Genomic DNA, 23,062 nt, shown 5'->3' with positions numbered 1-23,062 from the left:
TCCCCCTGGGAGGGGGTTCTAAGTATGTTATGAAGTTATAAATTTCCAAACAGTTCTTGACAGAAAAGAAAGGTCCCACAGCTGAGCTCATACCATCAAGTTCACTGTTACAGTCATTTGCCTACAAAATATGCACAAATGAGTTATAAACATCACTGAAAAATGGAATCTTATGTAGACATTGCTTAGGATTTGTTCCACCCAAGAAACACCAAGGTTCAGGTTCATTTGAATTGTTACAAAGAGAAAATTCACAATTGTACAAAAGTGAGGAGCTGTGGTTGCCTAGTGGTTATACACCTGGGCTGCTATCTGCAAGATCAACTGTTCGAACCCAGCAGCAGCTCCATGAGAGAGACAAGATTTCAGCAAGTTCATCTCAGAACATGGTAAGTACGGTTCCAGTTTTCTGTCTGGAGAACTGAGTAGGAAGCGCCCAGGAAGCAGAAAGTAAAGATTGTGGAAAGGGAGGGGTTCTGGAAAAATGGCCACATGGAGATTTTTAAGAACTCTAAAAATCCTTGGTTTTCACCACCACACCAGAGTCTGAGCACCAGACTAGGAGACAGAACAATCCCCGGCTCTGCGCTAACCACCTGTGGTGCACACAGGACAGGCGCCAACGGCACTGTGACGTTTTTGAAAATAGAAGCAGAACAGCCCCGGGGACTGGGAGACTCTCCCTCCTTCCAGTTTAATACTCGACCAGCCGACTGGCTGCTCTGGGATGTAAAGAATCGGACCCCGAGCCTCATAACATGGAGACAGAGGAAAGCTGAGCATTTTCAAAGTGCTGAAAGAAAAGAACCATCCACCAGAACTCTACAGTCAGCAAACATATCCTTCAGGGATGACAGGTGAGTCAAGGGAAGCTAAGGGGAATTCTGCAGCTCTGAAATAACTGCTCAAGGAATGGTGTCAGCGCAACAGAAATGGTAAATGCCTGGGTCCAAAAACTGGGCTGATCTTTTCCTCTGGAATTCTTTAGAACAGGGCTCAGCAAACTTTGGAGGTGGAAGAGCCAATCCTGTCCCTCGCAACAATTTAAAAATGATTCAAGAGCCATAAATACATTTTTACCAACAAATGAAATCGCCATTACCTGAATAATACCCTTTAAAGATTTTTATCAATGAAACTATGATTGCATTATTTTCATTTTCAATTTTACTTCAGAGTCACATGTACTTACCAAAAGAGCTGCAGTTGTCAGCCCCCAACTTTAGAATATGTAAGACAATAGGAAGCAAAAATTATCACACTATCTGATAAGATGCTCAACATATAGAGGCAACAAATAATGTAAAGGTGGAAGGATAGCTAAAAGGACCTTTTGGGTGGTAATATTTCTATATGCCTTTGAAGTGGCAAAATACTGGTTCTAAAGAGGAAAGATTGAGGCTCTCAAAGATTTCATTCTACGTGGATCCACAGTCAATGCTCAAGGAAGCAGCAATCAAGAAATCAAATCATGCTCACCTTCCCGACACAATCACTGAAGACAAAGCAGGTGCATAAGCAAATGTGGTGAAGAAAGCAGATGGTGCCCGGCTATCAAAAGATATAGCGTCTGAAGTCTTAAAGGCTTCAAGGTAAACAAGTGGCCATCTAGCAGACAAGCAACAAGGTCACATGGAAGAAACACACCAGCCCGTGCAATCATGAGGTGTTGACGGGATCAGGTAACAGGCATCAAAAGACCCCCCCAAAAAATAATATTGTTGAGAATGAGAGGGATTGGAGCAGAGATCCAAAACCCATCTGAAGATAATGGGGCATCCCCTCACAGAAGGGCCACAAGGAAGGGATGAGTCAACCAGGGTGCAGTAAAACATTGATGAAACACATACTATCCCTCTGGTTCCTTGAGGGTTCCTCACCCCCCACTATCATTAGACCGGAGCATGTGCACAGGTACAGAGATAGAACTCATGACACACGGAATCCAGGAACAGGAATGGGAGTAGCATACCAGGAGGGTAGGGGGAAGGTGAGGAGAGGGCAGGAGGAAGGGGAACCGATCGCAGTGATCGACACATAACCACACATACACACCCTCTAGGGGGACGCACAACAGAAATCATGGGGGAAGGGAGACAGCGGACAGTGTAAGATATGAAAATAATCATAATTTATCAAGGGTGGGGAGAGAGAGGGGGAGGGAAAAAAGAGGAGCTGATACCAAGGGCTCAATAGAAAGTAAATGTTTAGAAAATAATGCTGACAATGTATGTACAAATATGCTTGATACAATGGATGTATGGGTTGTTGTAAGAGGCCCCAATAAAATGATCTCTTTTTTTAAAACGTTTTATTAGGGGCTCATACAACTCTTATCACAATCTATACATACATCAATTGTGTAAAGCACATCTGTACATTTATTGCCCTCATCATAAAATGATCTCTTAATTAAAAATAAGAAAAGAAATAAAATGACGTATTTCATTGGGCACATCTACTGCACAAAACCTCTTTAAAGTGCTACGGAGCAAAGGTGTCGTGTTGAGGGCTAAGGTGGCCGACCCAAACCATAGCATCCTCATATGCGCGTGAATAAGAAAGACTGAAGAAGAACTGATGCATGTGAATTGTGGTGTTGGCAAAGAACACTGAAAGTGCCCACGACCTGCAGTAAAAACAAACTCATCTTGAAAGAATTACAGTTAGCACACTCCTTAGAAGTGAGAATGGTGAGACTTTGTCTCACTTTCTTTGAACATGCTACCAGACGAAACCAGTCCCTGGAAAGGACGCTGTGCTTGGTCAAACAGGGGTCAGTGAGAAAGAGGAAACCCTCAATAAGACGGAGTGACGCAGCGGCCGTAACAGGGGCTCAAGCGTAACATCGATTGTGAGGATGACACGTGACCAGGCAGTGTCTGGGTCTGATGTGTGCAGAGTGGGTACGTCAGAACCAACTCAGCAAGGAGACAGTGAAGAGTTACATATAGTTACTGTGTCCCCAGAGGGCGCAGAAGGGAACATAGAGAAAGGTCTAGATGGTGTATCAGAACCTACTACTACTAAGGGTATGTCCAGCTCATTCAGGCACGGCTGATGTCAACAGATTCTTTCGGGTAACATTTGTCTTAGTCTCAGTAATGTGCCTTCAAAAACCAGATCCAAACAGAGCAAAGCCTGCTGAAGGATCTACTGCACCAGTTAAATTCAAGACAGAGAGGTCAACTCAGAAGGTGATGGTGACTCTTCTGGGATTCACAAGAAGTAATTTTGATAGATATTCTCAACAGACGCAGGACACCCATAGAGACTTCTTATGGAGAAGGCTGAAGAAAATTGAAGGGGAAAAAATGAGGAATGGATGCCAAGGGCTCAAGTAGAGGGCAGATGTTTTGAGAATGATGATGGCAACAGGTGTGCTAGACACATGGATGGATAGGTTGTGATAAGAATTGTACAAGCCTCCAATAAAATTATTTTTAGAAAAAGAAAGAAAATAAAACTGCATTAGAGAAAAAGAAAAATTGCACTGAGGAATTTTCCATCACCAATGAACCTCTGCTCCTCCCTCGGGGCTAGCAAGACTGTGCTGTGGGAATCACCTGAGGAAACCTTGCCCCATCCTACCCTTGCAGACTCCTGTTCCCCAAACGCAAACAGCACAGTTTGAGTCACCTCTCAAAGACACCAAAGCTGCCGTCATCACGAATCAAATGGCACCGAACTCTTCGGGGAAAGGTTGGAAATCCTACCTTCAGAAGCATATAGCCCTACCCGGAGGATATGTTGAGAAACCATGTTCACATCTTGATTTGGGTTTTGTTTAATAAAGTTTCTATCAACCTGTAAAGGAGTCCTGGCCCTGATGGTGCCGTTGGAGAAGTGTTGGGCTACTAACCACAAGGTCGATGGTTCAAACCCACCAGCCATTCCACGGGAAAACGATGAGGCTAGCGGGCCCAATCAGAGGAAGCGATGTATATCTGTCCACCCCAACCCAAGGCTGTCAGACGGAATGCAGGAATTATCAAACTATTATTGATATCAGATGCAAGTAGAATTATGCTGCAGGTAAATAAAACTGGGTGCAGCAGTACACCCACAGGGAAGCTCCAGAAACGCAAGCCAGATTCAAAAAAGGGCAGAGACAAGCGGTATCCTGAAGGATGTCAGATGGATCCGGACGGAAAGCAGAGGCGACCAGAAGAAAGAACGTCTGTGTTCTACTGGCCATGAGAAGGTATTCAACTACATCAGTCACGAAACCTGTGGGTAACATTACAAAGAACGCGACTGTGAAGACATTTAACTGTGCTCGTGCGGGGCCTGTCCGTGGACCCAGAGGTAGTCCCCGGGACAGTGTGTGTTCAAGATTGTGAGTCACGATTGGAAACCGGGCGTGGGACGGCTGTATCCTTGCCCCTTCTTTACTCTATCTGCTTATCTGCATGCCAAACAAAACACCCAAGGAGCCACACGAGTTGAAGAAAAATGTGTCCTCAAGATCGGAGGGAGACTCTTTACTAGCGTGTGGTATGCAGCTGACCCAGCTTTGCTTGTGAAAAGTGAGGACAACCTGCAGCCCTTCCTGATGAAGATCAAAACCCACAGCCTTCATGATAGACTACAACTGAATGCACAGAAAATGAGACTCCTCACAGATGGGCCAATGAAAGGGGCCAGGATCAATAGTAGGGGGGGGAGGAAGCCGGCAAGGGCTTTGTTCTATTGGGTCAACAAGCGGTGCCCGTGGAAGCAGTGGTCAAGAGTCAAACAAGGCACTGCACTGAGCCAACCGGCTGCCAGGATCTGCACTGCACGTCCTTACTTTTAAAGCACTAAGGTGCCATCCTAATGGCTCAGGCGCATCTGGCCCAAGCTACCATCTTTTCAGTCATCTGATACGCATGCAATGAAGACAGGGGAATCATGGCCTTTGCAATGTCGGCTTGGTAAAGAATACTGCGTCTCCTGTGAAGAACAAACAAATCGGTCTTAGAAGAAATGCAACGGAATGCTCGCTGGAAAGGAGAATGGCAAGCCACCAGCTTGCTCACTGTTGGCATGTTTGCCACCGAAGGGAGGGGTCCCTAGAGAAGGGCATCACGCTTGGTGAAGCAGTCAGTCGGTGAAAACGAGAGAAGCTCTCGGGACAGAGAATGGCTCAGTGTGCTCAAGAAGGAGCTCAACATAGCACATAACATATCACATGAGGATCATGAAGATAAGGCAGGGTTTCCATCCGTTCTGCCTAAGATCGCCGCAAGTCACAGCTCACTCAACGGCAGCCAGCAACAGAATCCTGTAACTAGCCAATAAATGCCGTTCAAAACTTAAAACTGCCAAAAGAGACATTTCTAAGCCCAAATGATTTCACCGACTCAGTTAGCATAATAAGTTAAACCCAAAAAAGTGTTCAAGTGACATCAATTGTACAAATTCTCGTTCTAAAAGCAGAAGAAAACAGAGCCCTTTCCAAGTCACTCTGCGACGCTGCTCTTAGCAGGCGACGGTGACCAAGCAGAGTCAGGACCGAGGAAAAGCTGCTGCCATAAATGCAAAACTAACTCAACGAACATTTGCAAACCAAATCCAGTAACATGGGAACAAAATAAGCAAAACAAACTAAACCGAAAAAATGAAACACACGGCCATCGAGTCAATTCTGACTCATCTCGACCCTAATAGGGCAGAGTAGAATTGCCCCCTGTGGGTTCCCCAAAATTGTCACTCTTTTTTTTAACAGATCTTCCATGAATTTATTTTTGGTCCAGGTATTTTAGAATATTATAAGCCAGAACCTTATACAATCATTCTTTTTAATTTTTTTAATTGATTAATTTAAAATCATTTCATTGGGGGCTCTTACAACTCATCTCCATCCATCCATCCATCCATCCATCCATCCATTGTCTCAAGCACATGTGTACATTTGTTGCCATCATCATTCTCAAAACATTTGCTTTCTACTTGAGCCCTTGGTATCAGCTCATTTTTCTCCTCCCTATCCCACCTTCCCTCCCCCATGAACCCTTGATCATTTATAAATTTTTTTCATGTCTTACACTGTCCCACTTTTCTCTCTTCACCCACTTTTCTGTTGTCTGTCCCCCAGGAAGGGGGTTATATGTAGATCCTTGTAATCGTTTCCCCCTTTCCATCCCACCCTCCCAGTATCACCACTCCTGAAGGGATCATCTGTCCTGGATTCCCTGTGTTTCCAGTTCCTATCTGTACCAGTGTACATCCTCTGTTCTAGCCAGATTTGTAAGGTAGAATTGGGATCATGATAGTGGGGATGGGGGTGGCGGAAGCATTTAGGAACTAGAAGAAATTTGTATGTTTCATCGTTGCTACACTGCACCAACTAACTCGTCTCCTCCTGGTGACCCTTCTGTAAAGGGATGTCCAGTTGCCTACAGATGGGTCTTGGGTCCCCAATCTGCACTCCCTCTCATTCACAATGATTTTATTTTTTGTTCTTTAATGCCTGATACTTGATCCCTTCGACACCTTGTGATTGCACATGCTGGTGTGCTTCTTCCATGTGGGCTTTGTTGCTTCTCAGCTAGACGGCTGCTTGTTTACCTTCAAGCCTTTAAGACCCTAGACACTGTATCTTTTGATAGCCGGCCACCATCAGCTTTCTTCACCACATTTGCTTACGTGCCCATTTGTCTTCAGCGATCATGTTGGGAAGGTGAGCATCATGGAACTCTTAACAGGAGCAGAACGTCTCATCTTTCTCCTGCAGAGCAGCTGATGGTTTCAAACTGCTGTCCTAGCGGTTAGTGGCCCAACCCATAACCCACCGGGGCTGCCCCCCTTGTAGAAAAAGAATAATACACCACAAGCTGCTGAGGTTTGATTCAAGAGTGTGAGGCTAGCTCGGTATCCAAAACCATTTCTACATCAAGATGATAGCTTGTGGAATTCTCTCCTCCAGAGAAGCAGCAAGAACACGGGGAGAGTGCTGAGGTCATTTTCCAGTGTTCCAGAGATGAAACTGAGGCTTGCCACACATGATGGAGTCCATTAGAGGAAAACAACCCATTTCTGGTAAGAACAGAGAGATTTGTGGAGTATTCACTTGCCTAGTTCTTACACCGCCTCTTACATCCGGGGGAGCCTCAGCCACAGCCGGCAGTCACCGGAGGGGAGTCTAGTTCTCTACCACCTTGACACTTGCTTTAGGCCACAGACTGGCCTTGAGCAGAGAACATGGAGACAGTGGCATATTGGGAAGAGGCCTGAGGTTGACGGGCTGAGATGATCGCAAGAAGAGAGGTCAGAGGAGAGACAGGCCTATGTGCACGCTCAGGCAGCATCAGGAGAAGAGAAAGACCGTGGGCTTGGTCCCAGCCAGCCCCTCCAAGGAAGCATCCTGACTGGGACATCAGACAGGTGAGGGAGCCATGGTGGACTCCCTTCCTGCTACCCTCCCATTCTACCCTCTAACACACACTGTGGTAGTTACATAATCTCATATCAACTTATAAATAGGTCTGGGGGTGGCGTCTAGCCTGTCAATCTGGTCACAGCCTGATGATGCCTCCTTGTGGACGTGGCCTTCTCATGAGGATTCTGGGAACTTCCTCTCCTTTCTCCCTGGAGGGGGGCCACATTCTCTCAGTTTCACTATCCTGCTGTTGAGACACTCAGAGAGATGGAGGGGCCACATGGAGACCCGTGCCAACGCTGAGATGCTTCCACCAGCATTGGATCTACAGACTTTCCACTCACCCGCCTGTGATCTTCCTGCATTCGGCATCACTGCATGTGCTGTGTGAGTCTGAAGAGGGATTGTGGACTGGTAGAGGACATATGGGTTCATATCAGACTTATGGACTTGATCCGGACTGGACTGCGATGTTTTCTCAACATATAAGTGCTCCTACACACATGAGTGTCTCTGGGTTTGTTTCTCTAGTCAATCTGGACACACACACACACACACACACACACACACACACACCAAGGAAAGCAAAAATGAAGTCCATAGGGGTAGTAAGTCAGTCCCAGAAACTTCCTCAAACAAGGTAATAGGCACCCACCTGTGACGTCCAGGTGGAAGGCCACCTTCTGGCCCCCGGCCTCACAGCTGTACTCCCCGGCGTCAGCCTTGCCTGCCTGCTGCACCACCAGCCGCCGCCGACAGCCCTTGGCCTCCATGTGCACCCTGGAGCTCGAACTCAGCTTCTTCCCGTCCTTGTACCAGGCCACCTCCGTCTGCGCCTGGGCCACCTCGCAGCTCAGCGTGGCGCTGCCCCCCGCCTCGGCCCGCACCTCGCTCCGTGCCGGCTGCTCCTTGGCAAACACCGCTGCGGGCTCTGGGGACAGAGAGAAACACAGGATCAGAGGCTCCAGATCAGAGATTCTGAGGTTCAGATGCTGAGAGTCTCCGACGGGAGCCACTGCCTGTGAGTTGTGTGTCTTCTGTCACCGGGCTGAGAACAGAACGGTTTAAGGGAGGAGATGCATTCTGGAAGTTGCAGGAAATGAACATGTGAAACACATGGTGTGAAAACCCTGTGAGGCAGTATCTCGGAGTTCAAAGGGCCCAAAGTGTTATTTTGTGAAAAAGCCGGGAGTTGGTTTCTGCGTTTGAGGGGTTAGAACTGTAGTCTCATAGGACGTGTCTGTCGGTAAACCCGCTCGTACAGGTGAGAACGACATCCCAGATTAATGAGAAGCATCTGTGTTCTCAACCAAAGAAGCCAAGCTCCCTGCCGTCGGGTTGATGCTGACGCCGAGAGCCCCACTTCTAGTGGCCCCACCCAGCAGGTAGAACTGCCCGTGTGGGTTTCTGAGACTAACTCCTTCCGGGAGTCGAAAGCCCCGTCTTTCTCCTGCGGAACGACTGGTGTCTTGAACTGCTGACCTTGTGGATTGCAGCCCACTGAGGAACCACTACCCCACCAGAGCTCCTCCTCACATTTGCAAATAGCCGTCTAGATACAACCGATGGTCTCTACTCGTCCGGAGCCAAAGGACACCAAACACTCAAGGAAGAAACTAGCCTACGGGACGAATAGCCTGAACAGACCCCCGCCTCATCTACCTGGAGCCAAGACCGACCGGTCTACTCGGGCCACCACAGACCCTGAGCGAATGGAAAGGAAATCTAGACAGAATCTCGAATTCCCTTTTCAAATAAGGCAGACCTACTGAGTTTGTTAGGAGTTAGAGAGCTCCCCAGGGTTATTGTCCCGAGATGCTTTCTAAATCTTAGATCAGATGGCCAGAGAAAAGTACCGCCCCAAGTGCTGCGGGTGCCCCTTTAACAAAGGCATCTAGATGTTGACCAGACAGTCGGCACTTACTTCCACACAAAGACGAGGGAGGCACAGAGCAGAGAAGCAAGGTCCATGGGAATGGGGTATGGAGAAGTAGAATCATGAGGCTGCCGGCACGGGGAAGAATGTGACCGGTGCCACGGACAGACGTGGACTGGGAACCTACACTGTTATGTAAACCTTCTCCAAAAACACAAAATGAAGAACAAAACTACTAACTCAAAGAACCATGCACCTGCTTCAAAAGGAGGAGCTGCTGGCCCTAGCTGCCTCGCACCAGGCACGTGTCCGTGCGTCCCTTCCTCCCACCCTGCAGGTTTGCATAAGGACAGAGGCTGGGTGGGTCTCAGACCACAGAGCACTTTCGACAGTAACGGCTCCATCGGCTTGAACATCCCTTCCTCGGAGCAAAATAAACCACTGTCCAAATTGCTTGCTCCTCCTGTTCTCCTCCTGGCCCACGAAAGCCAACAGCACCAGGTATCAGCCAGGCTTTCTGCTTGTTCAGCAGGAGTCCCCAAGCGCTGAAAACATCGCTCACTGGTCTTTAAACTAGGATAGCATTGGCATTCGGTGACTTGTGAAGATCTGGTGCACAAGTCAGTGAGTTTTGACAAGTCATACACCCCCATCGGTCTGTACCCAGTCCCCAACTGCCCTGCTCTAGAGCAAGCATTGTGCTCATTTCTAAGCCACCTAGCTTCTGGCTGTCCTTAGACATCATACACATGGAAGCATATAAAACAGGTTTTCTTTGAGCCAGTGCATGTGCACATTACCAACTGAGGCATGCATGAAAATAAACTAGTTTTTAAAACAACAAAAAGGGAGAAAAGCATAAACTGTTAAATGATGACCTGCTCACCCCTCACACAGCTTGACTTCATCCTGCTCCCCAGAAACCAGTTAAAGATCTCTGAGCTGTTTTTATCTTCCTGGCATCCACCTTCCTATTCCAAATTCCTAAATAATATGCTGCTATTTTAATTATTATTAATGATTATTATTGATTATAGAATGAAAAAGTTGGAAACAAAGAGGAAAGCACAATCGTTGGAAAACATGGTCTCGGTGATAGAAATGGAGTAAGGTGTGCCTTACTCCAATCTGGTATTTTTAATTGCATCATATGCAGGTCAAAACTGGACACTGAATAAAGAAGAGTGAAGCAGAGTCAATGCATTTGAATTTGGGTGCTGGTACAGAATACTGAAAGCACCATGAACAAACTGTCCTGGAAGAAGTACAGCCAGAAGGCTAGTTAGAGGCCAGGAGGCAAGACTTTGCCTTATGTACTTTGAGGATGCTGCCAGGACAGACTAGACCTTGGAGGAGGACAGCAAAACAGAGGAATGCTTTCACCAAGATGGACTGACACCGTGACTGTGAACAATGGGATCAAACGCAAGAACAATTGTGAGGACGACCAGGAGCTGTTTCTTTCTGTCGCGCGCGGGGCTGCTGTGAGTGGGGACTGACTCCATGACACCTAACTACATGCCTGGGTCACGAAGAGCACGGATAATAGGGAAAGGATAAAGCATATGATGCAATGGGCACAGACATAGTCCCCCCGGGTAAAGAAAGTCACCTTCTCTGACCTTGAGATGTCCCTCACTCTAACCTATCCTACACTCTGGAAACCGACGGCCTTTCTTTGCAGTTTCCTCCTGCCCATCTGTTTTCGTGTAGGTTTAACTTCAGGCTGCCCGTCTCTGCTTCCTCGCATACCGTTGTGTTGGCTTCTCTGTGTTTCCGTTTCCTCGCCTCTAAATTGAGTCAGAGTGCTGTGAGAACTCCACATAATTACTAAACGCCGTGTGCTCAGACCAGTGCCCAGCAATTCTACCGCGTACACTGCAAGTGGTGGGTACTACGTGTGTTACTCTGTCTGTTGTTAAATATACACAAAAGTCTGCCGGGCTCTGAAACTTACCTTCCTAATTCAGTATGTTTTCCCTTTTTATGACTCATTCTCACCGCTGGGTTGTATTTCGTTACATAAACAGACCACAAATCGACTTAAACATGATGTTGTTGACAGTCACCTGGGGTCGACATTGTTTGTTTGTCTGTTTGTTTATTGCATCGCAGACATCTTTTGAATTTTGTTGGAATTTTAATGCTACAGGGATATAGGATTATTTTTCCTTCTATACTTCATTTAGCAATTTTGGTTTTTAGCAGCATTTGTCTAAATAACTAGACCCATCATTACCAGAAAAGAAGCCCTTTATCTCTGTTTATCTCTCTGGGCTTCATTTTGGGTCATTTCCTCAGGTCTATCTTCTAGCTCAACTCTATCTCTAGCTGTGTCTATTTAACCTTTTAACTAAATAGCTATATGCTATTTTTAAAAATAAAACTGCCAGTGAGTTTTTAAGTTTCTATACTTTTCAGCTCTAAGAATTCTATTTGATTTTTTACCACTTAACCTTTTCTTATGCTACTTGCTTTTTCCTTAGGCTTTTGACTCTGGTTTTTATGTTTTCAACTTCATTAAACATGCAAAATAATGTTGGTAAGTAGGTTCCAGCCTACAGCCAACCTGCCTGGGGGTTCCAAGCCTGTAACTCTTTAAAGGAGTGGACCGTCCCACCTTTATCTCTCACAGAGGTGGTGGATTTGAGCACTGAACCAAAAGACTCCTGGTCCCCAACCCCACAGCTGTACTCCCAGCGTCCTCCTGGCCTGCATACTGCACCATCAGCCACTGCCAGTAGACTCCACAAGCACCCTTAAGCTTGTGGCGCAGCTTGTTCCTGCCCTGTACTGCGCTACTCCTGTCAGGGCCTCGGCCACTGTGCAGCTCAGCATAGCACCACCTGCCCTGCCCCAACCTGGACCTCACTCTGTGCCTGCTGCTCCTTAGCAACGATTGCCAAAAGTTCCCAGAAAGCATATTCTCCCATAAACAGGGTAAGCACTGGTTTGTGCCTGCTTACTATTCAGTAGTGAAGTTTCACCTGTTTTTTGTTTTTGCTTATTTATCAGTCATAGATGGTAAATTTGAAGAAGAAGAAGGAAGCTTTGATTCTAAAGGAGAGAGGGAGGTCTAGAAACAGAACCTTTGATGTGGTGGGGAAGAAATGTGTAACTGCTCCCTACTGATTAGGAAGCAAGCACAGGTAAGCCCATGCTTCCCTTGCTTACTGGGTGCTGCATCCTTGTCAAGAGCGCTATTTGAAAAAAGGCTTTGATCCTCTGGGAAGACGCTGCGGGGTTGAGAGAGAGACTTCTGGCAGCCAGACCAAGAAGCACAATCTTTGATGTGGTGAAGCCACGTGAAGCTGTTCAGACGGAGCAGCACTCAGAAGTAAGCGTGTGCTTACCTTGCTTACTGCTCTGGGCACACGGAAAGACAGGGATCAAAGCTTCAAACCAGGCCCAACTCATCTCAGAGAAGCAGAGCCGCTGGCCGAGCAGCAAGACAGGGCAACCCTGGACTGGAGAGGAAGAGGCTCCCCGGACACAGCCAGTCATTACATGCTTGCTGCTCGGGCTCAGGGGAGCCCTGGGTGTGTCAGAGTAGAGGTGGGCTCCAGAGGGTCTCAGTGGTTTGTGTCTCAGAAGCAGAACACCAGGCCCTTCTTCCAAGGTGCCTCCTGGTGGACTTGAACCCCCAACCTTTCTAATAGTATCCATTTGCATCACCCCAGGGACTATGAGGGTGCAGTCCTACTCTGTCCTAGAAGGTCGCTGTGAGTCAGCATTGACCTGGTGGCAGTTTGTCTTGATTCACTTGTGGTTATGTGTTGGGCTGCCATCAGCAAGGTCCGAAGTTCAAAACTACCAGCTGCTCCACAGGGGGAAGACAGGGATTTCGACTTTCTCGGAAACCCACAGGGGCATTTCTGCCCTGTCCTAGAGGGTTGCTATGAGTCAGCATCACTGACTGGATGACAGTGAGTTTCTAATGTGGGGTTTGTTTCTTTGTTACTCACTGTTGGTGGCATGGTGGTTACACGTTGGGCAGTTTGAAACCATCAGCCCTTCTGTGAGAGAAAGATGAGACTTTCGACTCCACTAAGGAGTTGCTACAGTCCTGGAAACCCAAAGGAGCGGTTCTCCCAGGCCCTACAGGGTGGCTAAGAGTCTGAATCACCTCTATAGCGGTAGGAGTTTGGAGTCTCTACACCATCCGTTAATCTTATCAAGAACTTTGCTGGCAGGGCGTTTAATGTGAGCTCTCTTGCGTAGTTTACAGTAACTATGAGGCAGAAAGAGGAGTGTTGGCAGTGTAGTGGCACACGTTGGCTGCGATCTGCAAGGTCAGCGGTTCTAAACCACCAGCCACCCTGCACCTCCCCACTCCTGAGAAAGACTGGGCTTTCTACACCTGTAACGAGTTATATTTTTGGAGTGGGTTGGAAGGGGGGAACTGATTACAAGTATCTACATATAACCTCCTACCTGGGGGATGGACAACAGAAAAGGGGGTGAAGGGAGACATTGGACGAGGCAAGATATGACAAAATAATAATTTATAAATTATCAAGTGTTCATGAGGGAGTGGGGAGCGGGGAGGGAGGGGGAAATGAGAAGCTGATGCCAGGGGCTTAAGTGGAGAGCAAATGTTTTGAGACTGACGAGGGCAACAAAAGCACAAATGTGCTTTACACAATTGATGTATGTATAGATTGTGATAAGAGTTGTATGAGCCCCTAATAAAATGACTTAAAAAAAGAATTATATTCTTGAAAACCCACAGGGGCAGTTCTACCCTATCCTACAGGGTCACTATGAGTGGGAATCGACTCGATGGCAGTGAGATTTTTTTTGTGTGCTAATAATTGATATACCACTATAAATCAGTACATGAATTAATATGACAAAAGTAAGCTATGGTCACCTTTATCTTGTAAACAATCTGAACTGTGAACGTTCTAAAGAGCTTTCACTTACAGCTGGACCTCCTCCACTTTGCCCGAATTATCTCCACACCCTGACTGCTCTCCACCGTGAGGATGGCCCTTTGTCACACATGGGGGTCACCACTCTTCCACTCAGAGGGGAACCTTCCTGGCCATGACACCAGAGGAACCATGAGAGGCCAGCCCATACACTCCCCGTGCCGCAGAGAGCCCCAAGGGCCTGACACAGGCTAGTAGCTGAATGCAGTTCGGTCACGGAAAGCAAGAGAAGCCACGGAAGAGCTGGGGAGCCGAGGAAGCTTTGCACACCAGAACCAGAACGTGCTTCTTTCATCACCTTCAAGCTGTAAGGCAAAATATAAGCCCAAACTGAATGCCCTGTATGAGCCGACCAGGAAAAAGCTAAATGCAAGGAGCAAGCTGAGTATTGGCATGGTCCAATGAGAAGCAAGCTGAGCAACAGCATGGTCCAATGAAAAGCAAGCTGAGCAACAGCATGGTCCAATCAGGAGACAGGGGAGAGCCCCAGGAGCCAAACAAGAGAAAGGTTAGGTGATGCTCCCTGAGCTCCCTGATGATCCCTGAGTGGGAGGAGCAGAGGGGCTGAGGGCAGGGCACCAAGACTGCCAGGAGCACCCTGTTCAGAGACAGGAGAAGACAGAGGAGCCTGCAGCAACCTTGCTAGAGTCCTCCCCATAGGGTCCATGGGCCACCCACCCCCAGAAAGTAGTCCAACGACCCACCCCATCTGTACTCTCACAGAAGCAGATCACCATGTTCTCGTGGGCAGGAACAAGGGCAGAGGGGACTCCCTCTGATCCAGGACCCCACCCTACGGTGGCACTGCCCAGCCAGCCCACACGGCCCAGGTTGCAGTCACAAGGGTACTGGCTGTATCTGCTTGCTTCCCTACCTGCTGAGTGGAGCCCCAAGGAAAAAGAGGGTACACTGCCCTCACTGACAGCAGAGTCACCATGGAGACTCTGCCCTCCAGCCCAAGGCAGAGAGCAGGCCATTGAGAGGGCTGTGTGTGCCCACAGCAGCCTCTCAGTCAGCACCCACCGTTCACCAGCAGGTCCATACCTCATGGCGCCCCCAGCTGATGCAGCGCTAGGTCCACTCTGTACCACAGCCTCCCAGTCCAGCCTCGGGCACCAAAGCATGCCCTCAGCACTCAAGAGTGTCCTCCCCTATGCCCAACCCTGGCACCCACCTGTGACATCCAAGCGGAAGGCCACCTTCTGGCCCCCGGCCTCACAGCTGTACTCCCCGGCATCAGCCTTGCCCGCCTGCTGCACCACCAGCTGCCGCCGACAGCCCTTGGCCTCCATGTGCACCTTGGAGCTGGCACTCAGCTTCTTCCCGTCCTTGTACCAGGCCACCTCCGTCTGCGCCTGGGCCACCTCGCAGCTCAGCGTGGCGCTGCCCCCCGCCTCGGCCCGCACCTCACTCCATGGCGGCTGCCCCTTCGCAAATATCGCCGCGGGCTCTGGGGACAGGGAGGGGCACTGGGTCAGAGATTTGCCCACATGAGATACCACAGGGGCTGAATCCACAACAACGGGGCTATAGATTCTAGGAAGCAACTGCCCCGCCATGGGCACACTTCGTGGCCCAGGAGCCGGTTCCCTGGGCCCTAACAGAAGGATGTGGGCAAGCACAAGAACTCAGTGCTGGGGAGGAGGGCAGGGAGAGGACTGAGGACACTGAGAGGGGATGCAGTGGCCAAAACAAGACTGGACACATCCAGGGCACCTGCTGAGTTCTTACCCCGGTCCTCTCGCAGGCCCACCAGCCACACGATGGGGAGAGGGGAAATGCACACTGCTTGACGGGCACCCCCGCCCCGCCCCAGCCTTCACTCCATGAGTTCAGGAACAGCTGAAGGGACAGGCCTGGGGACGAGCAGCCCCTCCGCTGATTACCTTGCACGGACAGCTGGTAGACAATCCGGTCCCCACGGCTGAGGCACTCGTACAGGCCAGCGTCATCCCGGGCCACATCCCGCACCAGCAGGACCCGCTGCCCCTCGGAAGCCTGCACCTCATACTTGGGGCCTGGTGGCAAGGCACGCCCATCCTTCAGCCAGGTCACAGCCGCTGCTTGGTCCGACAGCTCAGCCAGCAGCTGCGCCTCCTCGTGCAGACGGGCCCACACCTTCTGGGCAGTGGCCGCTGGCAACTGGTCTCTAATCAGCCCCGAGGCCGCTGGGGCACGAGGAGCCAGAATCCAGATACCAAGATGAGAGGGGACCGGGGACACGGGGAACAGAGAAAGAGGGACAGGGGGGTGGAGAGAAGGAGGATGAGGGAAGGGAAGGGAAAAGGGGGAGGCAGGGACATGAGCCAGGACGGATGGGAAAGGCAAAAAGCACAGGAGGGTGGGAGACAGAGGCAGGGTGGTACAGAGAGGGGGCCAGCAGTCAGAAAAGGAGGAAGACAGAGCAATGGGGGGCCACCGACATGGAGACGAAGACGGAAGAAAGAAGGGGGCGGGAAAGATATAGAGTGAGAGAAAGAGGTGGTGGGAAGAGGGAGAAAGAGGAGGAAGGCAGGCAGAGAGGTGAGGCTGGTGCTGTGAGGAGCACCCTCAGTGTTCATGTCCACCACCACCCCACCCCCCCACACACACACTCATACATACTCAGATCTGTAGCAAACACCACCCAGCCAGCCTGGGAGTGAGCTGTCCTGAAGCTCTTTGCCCTCCCTGTTCATGGAGAAACACACCTGCCACACCCCAGCAGCCCCCTGCTGGTTAATGAGCTCCCCCGAAAAACAGAGAGCAAAATGTACTGCCATCGAGCCGATTCTGACTCATACGAACCCTAGAAGACAGTATAGGGTGGTGAAACCGCCCTGTGAGTTTCCGAGATGGTTACTCTTTGAGGGAATAGAAAGCCTCATCCTCCTCCGAAGGAGTAACTGATAGTTTCGAACTGTTGACTTGACAGTTAGCAGCCTGCACGTAACCCACTATGCCATTAGTGAGTTCCCTTCAAGGGTGGGGGGAGTGAGGGGGGGCGTCTTCCCTGAGGATCTGGAATGGCAGCAGCCCATTAGTGGACCAGCCCCCAGACCCTTCCCAGAACTACGGCCACAATCTCGGGGATCCACCAAGGCCCCTGCAGCAAGACCCTAAAGAATGTTCAGATCCAGGTGGGCCTACTTTCCAGGGGACTCCAGAGGAAAGGAAGAGCCCCCAAGATGGCTAGCCAGGAACCCCTACCCCCACCCCAGCTTCTTCCAACTTCACTGGAAATGCTTTCACGTGGTCCATGCGTCTCCTGGGAGCTGGAGAGATAAGGACGCAGGCCCCCCCTACAGGGGCTCCCGACTGCCGCCCCTACACTGGCCCCGTGTGGGCTGGGCTGGGCTGAACGTGTTGTGTGATCCCCAGTCTCAGCGCTCCATAAACACGCACAGCTCGGAGAGGCGGGTCCTACTGGCCCCCGTATTTCCTATGAGAGACTCAAGCAGGCCCTGGGGTTGCAAACAGGAAAATATGCTGGAGCCCACCCCATCTGGCCCGTGGTGGCAGCCACCTGGGCATGCCCAGTGCAGGGGCACGCCACGAGCACCTACCTCGGACCACCATGCGGATGCTGCTCTCGATGCCGTCCGCCACAAACTTGAGCTCGGCGCCGTGCAGGCTGGCAGGCACGGGCCGGATGGTCAGTGTGTGCCGAGTACGGTCACGACGGATCACATACACGTTGCTGGCCTGCAGGGCCTGCCCGTCCAGGAGCCACTCACCCGCCGAAGCCACCGTGAGGTCCACAGAGAAAGTCACCTCTCCACCCGCCACAGCCTCCACCGCCTTCAAGGGGGTCTTTACAGCCAGCTGCGGGGCTGGGGAGGGCGTAGGCATCAGGCTCCGTCCTCCTTGGCCCTTCCTGCAGCGCTTCAGCCTACTTGCCCCGCCCTCCAGGAAGCTTCATGGTCAAAGATTGGATTATGTGAAATGAGTCTCATGACACAGCAGGAAGAGTGAGAGCCCCCTGGGATGCATGCACCCCCCACCACCCCTGCCAGGACCCCTCTGACTCAGGTGGTCCCCAAGGCGGGGCAGAGTGGCAAGCCTCTTGGGGACCTGGAGTCCTGTCTCGGGATCCTCGCTCCTCCTACCACAAGAAGAGCCGCCCACCCAACAGGGTCCCTCGCCTTGAGGGGAGACGGAGCCCACTTCCGGAGCCTAGAGAAGTGCAGGGAAGGTAGACCCCAGGGGCTGAGAGCAGCCCCCAGCCCAGGTTGGGGGATCCCTTACCTAGATGGTATGTCCCTGGAAACTCAAGGAAGGGACTCTGGCCAAAGCTGTTGACCGCTGACACCCGGAACTGGAAGTCCCCCTCCTCTGCCACACTGGCCACGGTCAGCTCGAGCGTGGGCACCCACTCAGTCTCATGGCATCGACTCCAGGCGTAAGCTCCGAGCCGCCTCTTCTCCACCAGGTAGCCCTCAATAGTGACAGGGCGGTCTCCAGGGGGCGGGGCAGACCAGGCGAGGGTCACAGAACTCTCCGACTTGGCCTTCACCACAGGGTCGTCAGGGGGGTTCACCGGCGGCCTCCTGGGGACTACAGGTGACATGCCCATGTGAACAGCCACCAAAGAGAGGTCGAATTACTAGACAGGTGGGTCACTGGGGGCTCCATTCCTCAGGCCCTGAGCCCCAGGATTACCCCCCGGGAAGGGTATCACAGGACCCTCAACCACCCTCCCCAGGGGAGCTGCTCAGGTGGCCTGACATGGTTCTTAGGGAGGCCCTGGTGACCCTAGCCCCTGCCCTGGGAGAAAGACACAGCCTAGGCCAAAGCCGCCACTAGCTGAGCAGATGGCTATGAAACCGCTCCTTCTCATCCTTGTCCTTGGTCCCCATCTGACCGTCAGGGTCCCAGACTAGATGCCAGCTAAGGCTTCTTCAGGATGTGCTGTTGTAAGAAGGGTCCTGGACCCACGGGTGCCCTGAGCAAAGGGGGGACCAGGTGAATGATGACAGAGGGAGGGGATCTGCCACCCACTCTATAAAAAGCTTGACTCTCGCCATGCCCCCAAAGGCCAATTGAAGCAGGAATGGTGCTTACACATCCATGTCCACATTCTGGGCTTCTAGAATGATCCAGGCTCAAATCTAGCTTTCTGTTTTCCAAAACCAACAAACAAAAAACAAAGCTTTCTACTCAGAGGGCAGTATAGAACTGCCCTTGTGGGTTTCAGAGAGTGCAAATCTTCACAAGAGTCGAAAGCCTCATCTTTCTCCCTCCATGCACCTGTTGGTTTCAAACTGATGGCCTTGCGCTTAGCAGCCCAAGATGCAACCCACTGCCCCACCGGGGTTCCTACACCTTCTAATCTGTTTCACAGGGCAAGGATGCTCACTTTACAGATGCTTTGGTGACCAGAGAAATTACTGTCCCATACCAGATCCTTAATAAAAATTTAAGAAAGAGTAGTAAAATAGATAGGTAGATAGTTTTTAAAAAATCTGTACAGTCCCAGCAAACCAGGACCAGAGTCCCTGGAACCACGCAGCATAGCCCTAACCTGCTGAAGGTTGAGGCCCAGAGCAGTGAGGGCTGGGAGGGCGTGTCCGCCACAGTTGCTGGGTAGAGGGAGCAGGAGTGGTGGCCAGGGAAGGCACCCCTGCCTAAGGGCCTTACCCGCCACACAGAACTGAGTGGTTGTCCTGCAGTCACCGGCTGTGAAAGCCACCTCGCCGGCATCCTCCTGGCTGCACTGGAAGATGATCAGTGTGTGGCAGGTGCCTTCCGCAGTGATGACCACTCGATCCCCAGCCACTACCTCCTCCTGGTTCCACAGCCACTGGACAGGACCCTCGTGGTTGGCCAGCTCCACACAAAAGATGGCTGTGTCCCCCACGCGCACGCCTGTCTTCCGTGGGAGCTTTCTGGTAAGGTTGCCTGGGGTGAAGAAATCCCAGAGCAGGGTCAGAGCGACATCCAGCTCAGGCACCCTGCCTACCCACCCTCACCTCAACCCAGCCTGCCACCTGCCTTGGACAGAGAGCTCGGCCACCGTGCGGCTCCCCTCTGTGGTCTCACAGATGTAGACGGCATCGTCATCGGCCGTGACGTTGCGCACAGTCAGCCGGCGCTCGGTGCCTTCCTCCTCGATGCTGTACTTAGCACTGGCCCACAGCCGGGTCTCCTCCTTGTACCAGGTGGCCTCAGTGGCAGGCAGTGGTACCTCGCACTGGAATGTGGCCGACTCCTTCTCCTGCACCTCCAGATCCTCCAGGCGTTTCTTAAAGGGCACCGGGGGCTCTGCCAGGAGAAGGTTCGTGAGACGCCCTCCAGAAGGGAATGAAGGGTGGCGTCGGAGATAGAGGGAAGGGGGACAGGAAGCAGGGACAGGACGGGAGCAGAAGAGAGAGTTAGGAGGGGCCAAACTCAAGTGTGGTGACATGGGAAGGAGATCAAAGAAGGGGGAGAAGATCAAGGGGTCAAGCTGCAAAGACTCAAAGAGGAGCCGGGGGTCAGAGCCCTGCCTCCCCCCACCCCAAGGAGAACTCTAAAAAAGCAAGAGAAAGGGAGGTAGTGGAATGGGAAGTAAGAACCACTGTGGGAAAAAGAACCACGTTGGAGACCCGTGGATGCTGGTGCTGTGGGCCAGGACTGCCCACGCCCTCTCGAGCATGCCACGGGCAAACTCCCCGAGGGCTTGCTCTGAGCCAGGCCCTGGGGGTGGGCTGCGGTACTTCCGAACCAGACTTTACAAGGACCCACTGGGGACCAGGACAAGTTCTTCCCCCAAATGAGGAAGCTGAGACAGAAAGAGTCGAGCATCCTGCCCAAGACCCCACAGTGGGTAAGATTTAGAGGGGGGTTCACCTGAGAAAAGGAGAATAAACCAGTGCTTCTGCCAAAAAACGAGTGCCCCCTTATTGGGGACCACATGGCTCCCAGTGCTCATCGCAGGGGAGCCCCCTCACAATCCTGAGGTGCAGGGCAGGGAGAACCAGCGGGGTATGAAGACTAGCTTAGAGCATGTCCAACCACACAACATGTCTACCGGCTCATACCTTCCCTCTCATTCTCTGGGAAGTGGGAAGGCCAGGGTCCTCTGTCAGCCTGCACAGGGCAGGACCAGTGGCCAGCGTGAGTCCCAAGGACAGATTCTGGGTAAGGTTTGGGCATCCTGACCATCTCCCAGGGCCCCCCTTCTCTGACAAGCTGCAGGTCTGGGTGGCCTCATGCCCTTGGGGGTGTGGCAGGGGTGTGTGGCCAGGTCCTCTTCCAAACAGCACTAGGCAGAGTGGGAGGGCGGACGCCCTGCATGTCTCCAGCTCCCCCTCAAACCTCAGCTCTCACTTAGTGACCGCTGGGGCTCAGCACCCCCACTGGGTTGCCCAGAAGGCCCGCAGGCTACACTAGAAATCGGATCTGTCCCTTCCCACTGGCTGCCATTGTTCCTGTCAGGTGCTAGCCACCCTACGGTTAATGTCAGGCCCAGAGCCCTGTCCTGCTCTCCCCTGGGGCCAAGAGCTGCGGGCAAACACCAGCCTGGGAAACAGACCAGAGGAGGGTGGCGGAGGGAAGCGGGGAGAGAACTTGCTTTTCTCTTTCCTGCAGAGCGACGGTCATCGCCCGTCCACCCACCCATCCCGCTCCCTGCCATGTCCCACAGTTCATGGACCAGGAGGCCTGGGCCCCAGGATGAAGCGGATGCTGAGGGCCAGGCCGCAGTCTCACCTCGCACCACGACCAGCACGGAGCTGTAGGTCTGGCCCACGAGGTTGGAGGCGGTGCAGGTATAGAGGCCCCGGTCGGCCTGCTTGCAGAATAGGATCTTGAGCACGAAGTTCTCCTGCGCATCCTCGTACACCATGTGCCGCCGACCCTCCACCACCAGCTGCCCGTCCTTCTTCCACACCGTCTCGGGCTTGGGCTCGCCCGTCACGTAGCAGCTGAGCCGCGCGTGCTTGCCCTCGGTCACGGTGCACGTGCGCGTGCCGCCGCCGGGCGGCGTCCGCGGGCTCTGCACGCGCATCTCCTCGCGCCGCCGCTGCAGGTGCGCCAGCAGCGCGGCGGTGGAGCCGGCCGGCGGGCCCGGCGCGGCCGAGTCCACCACGAGCGCGGCGCTGGCGCTGGCGGCGCCCAGCGGGTTCTCGGCGCGCACCGTGTAGGTGCCGCCGTCGCGGGGCCGCGCCGCCCGGATGCGCAGCGCGCTCGCCTCGCCGCGCGCCTCCACTTGCACGCGGTGCGCGTCGGGCGCGGTAGCCTCGCCCAGGCGGCGGCCGTCCTTGGCCCAGCTCACGGCCGGCGGCGGGCTGCCCTGCACGCGGCAGCGGAACGTGGCATCGGCGCCCTCGCTCACGCGGATGGACGTGGGCCGCAGCAGGAAGTGCGGCGCCTGCTCGGCCAGCGTGGTTTCGGTGCCCACCTGCAGGCTGACGGCGGCGAAGGCCTCGCCAATGGTGTTGCGCGCGCGGCACACGTACTGCCCGCTGTCGCTCAGGGTGAGGTCCAGGATGGTGAGGCGGTACAGGTCGCCGTCCTGCGCCAGGCGGTACCGCGCCCCCGGCTCCACCGGCTGCTGGTCCTTCTCCCAGTTCACCTGGGGCACGGGGTTGCCCACGATCTGGCAGCTTAGCGTGGCATCCTTGCCCACGGACACCAGAAAGGCCTTGGGCCGGGTCAGGAAGCGAGGCGCGCCACTGAACGGGGAGTAATCCATGGCGGCGGCGGGGGGGAGCTGCGGGGAGTGGTGATGTGGAATGAGCCCACGTTGGGTACCAAGCCTTCATCTGCGCTCCGCCTGCTTCCTGTACCCAAAGCTGCCCCAAGAACCAAGCTTAGCCAGCATGGGTGCCTAACACGTGCAGGCCCAAGCCTGCTCTCATTCCCGCAGGGAAAGAAAGGGCAACAAGTTCTCCAGGGGATAGCGTTGCCCTTATTGGGGTTCTGGCT

The 23,062-nt window shown here is 52.4% G+C and overlaps 1 protein-coding gene across 1 annotated transcript in view; it reads right to left on the bottom strand.

Annotated features, from left to right (window-relative positions):
* The window catches only part of OBSCN (obscurin, cytoskeletal calmodulin and titin-interacting RhoGEF), a 192,372-nt gene extending 169,528 nt beyond the window's left edge, over positions 1-22,844 (bottom strand). Inside the window, exons 1-8 of the mRNA XM_075542891.1 lie at positions 21,845-22,844; positions 20,147-20,416; positions 19,793-20,053; positions 18,401-18,709; positions 17,719-17,985; positions 16,060-16,341; positions 15,348-15,623; positions 8,019-8,294 (exon numbers count right to left, since the gene is read on the bottom strand). Coding sequence (XP_075399006.1) covers positions 8,019-8,294; positions 15,348-15,623; positions 16,060-16,341; positions 17,719-17,985; positions 18,401-18,709; positions 19,793-20,053; positions 20,147-20,416; positions 21,845-22,829 — 2,926 coding nt within the window. The 5' untranslated portion in view covers positions 22,830-22,844. The remainder of the gene's footprint in view (positions 1-8,018; positions 8,295-15,347; positions 15,624-16,059; positions 16,342-17,718; positions 17,986-18,400; positions 18,710-19,792; positions 20,054-20,146; positions 20,417-21,844) is intronic.
* Between the last annotated feature and the right edge of the window lie 218 nt (positions 22,845-23,062).

Source organism: Tenrec ecaudatus, chromosome 2, assembly GCF_050624435.1.
Source record: "Tenrec ecaudatus isolate mTenEca1 chromosome 2, mTenEca1.hap1, whole genome shotgun sequence".
NCBI lineage: Eukaryota > Metazoa > Chordata > Mammalia > Afrosoricida > Tenrecidae > Tenrec > Tenrec ecaudatus.
The sequence above is the reverse complement of the archived record's forward strand: the minus strand, read 5'-3'. Positions and strand labels throughout refer to the sequence as shown.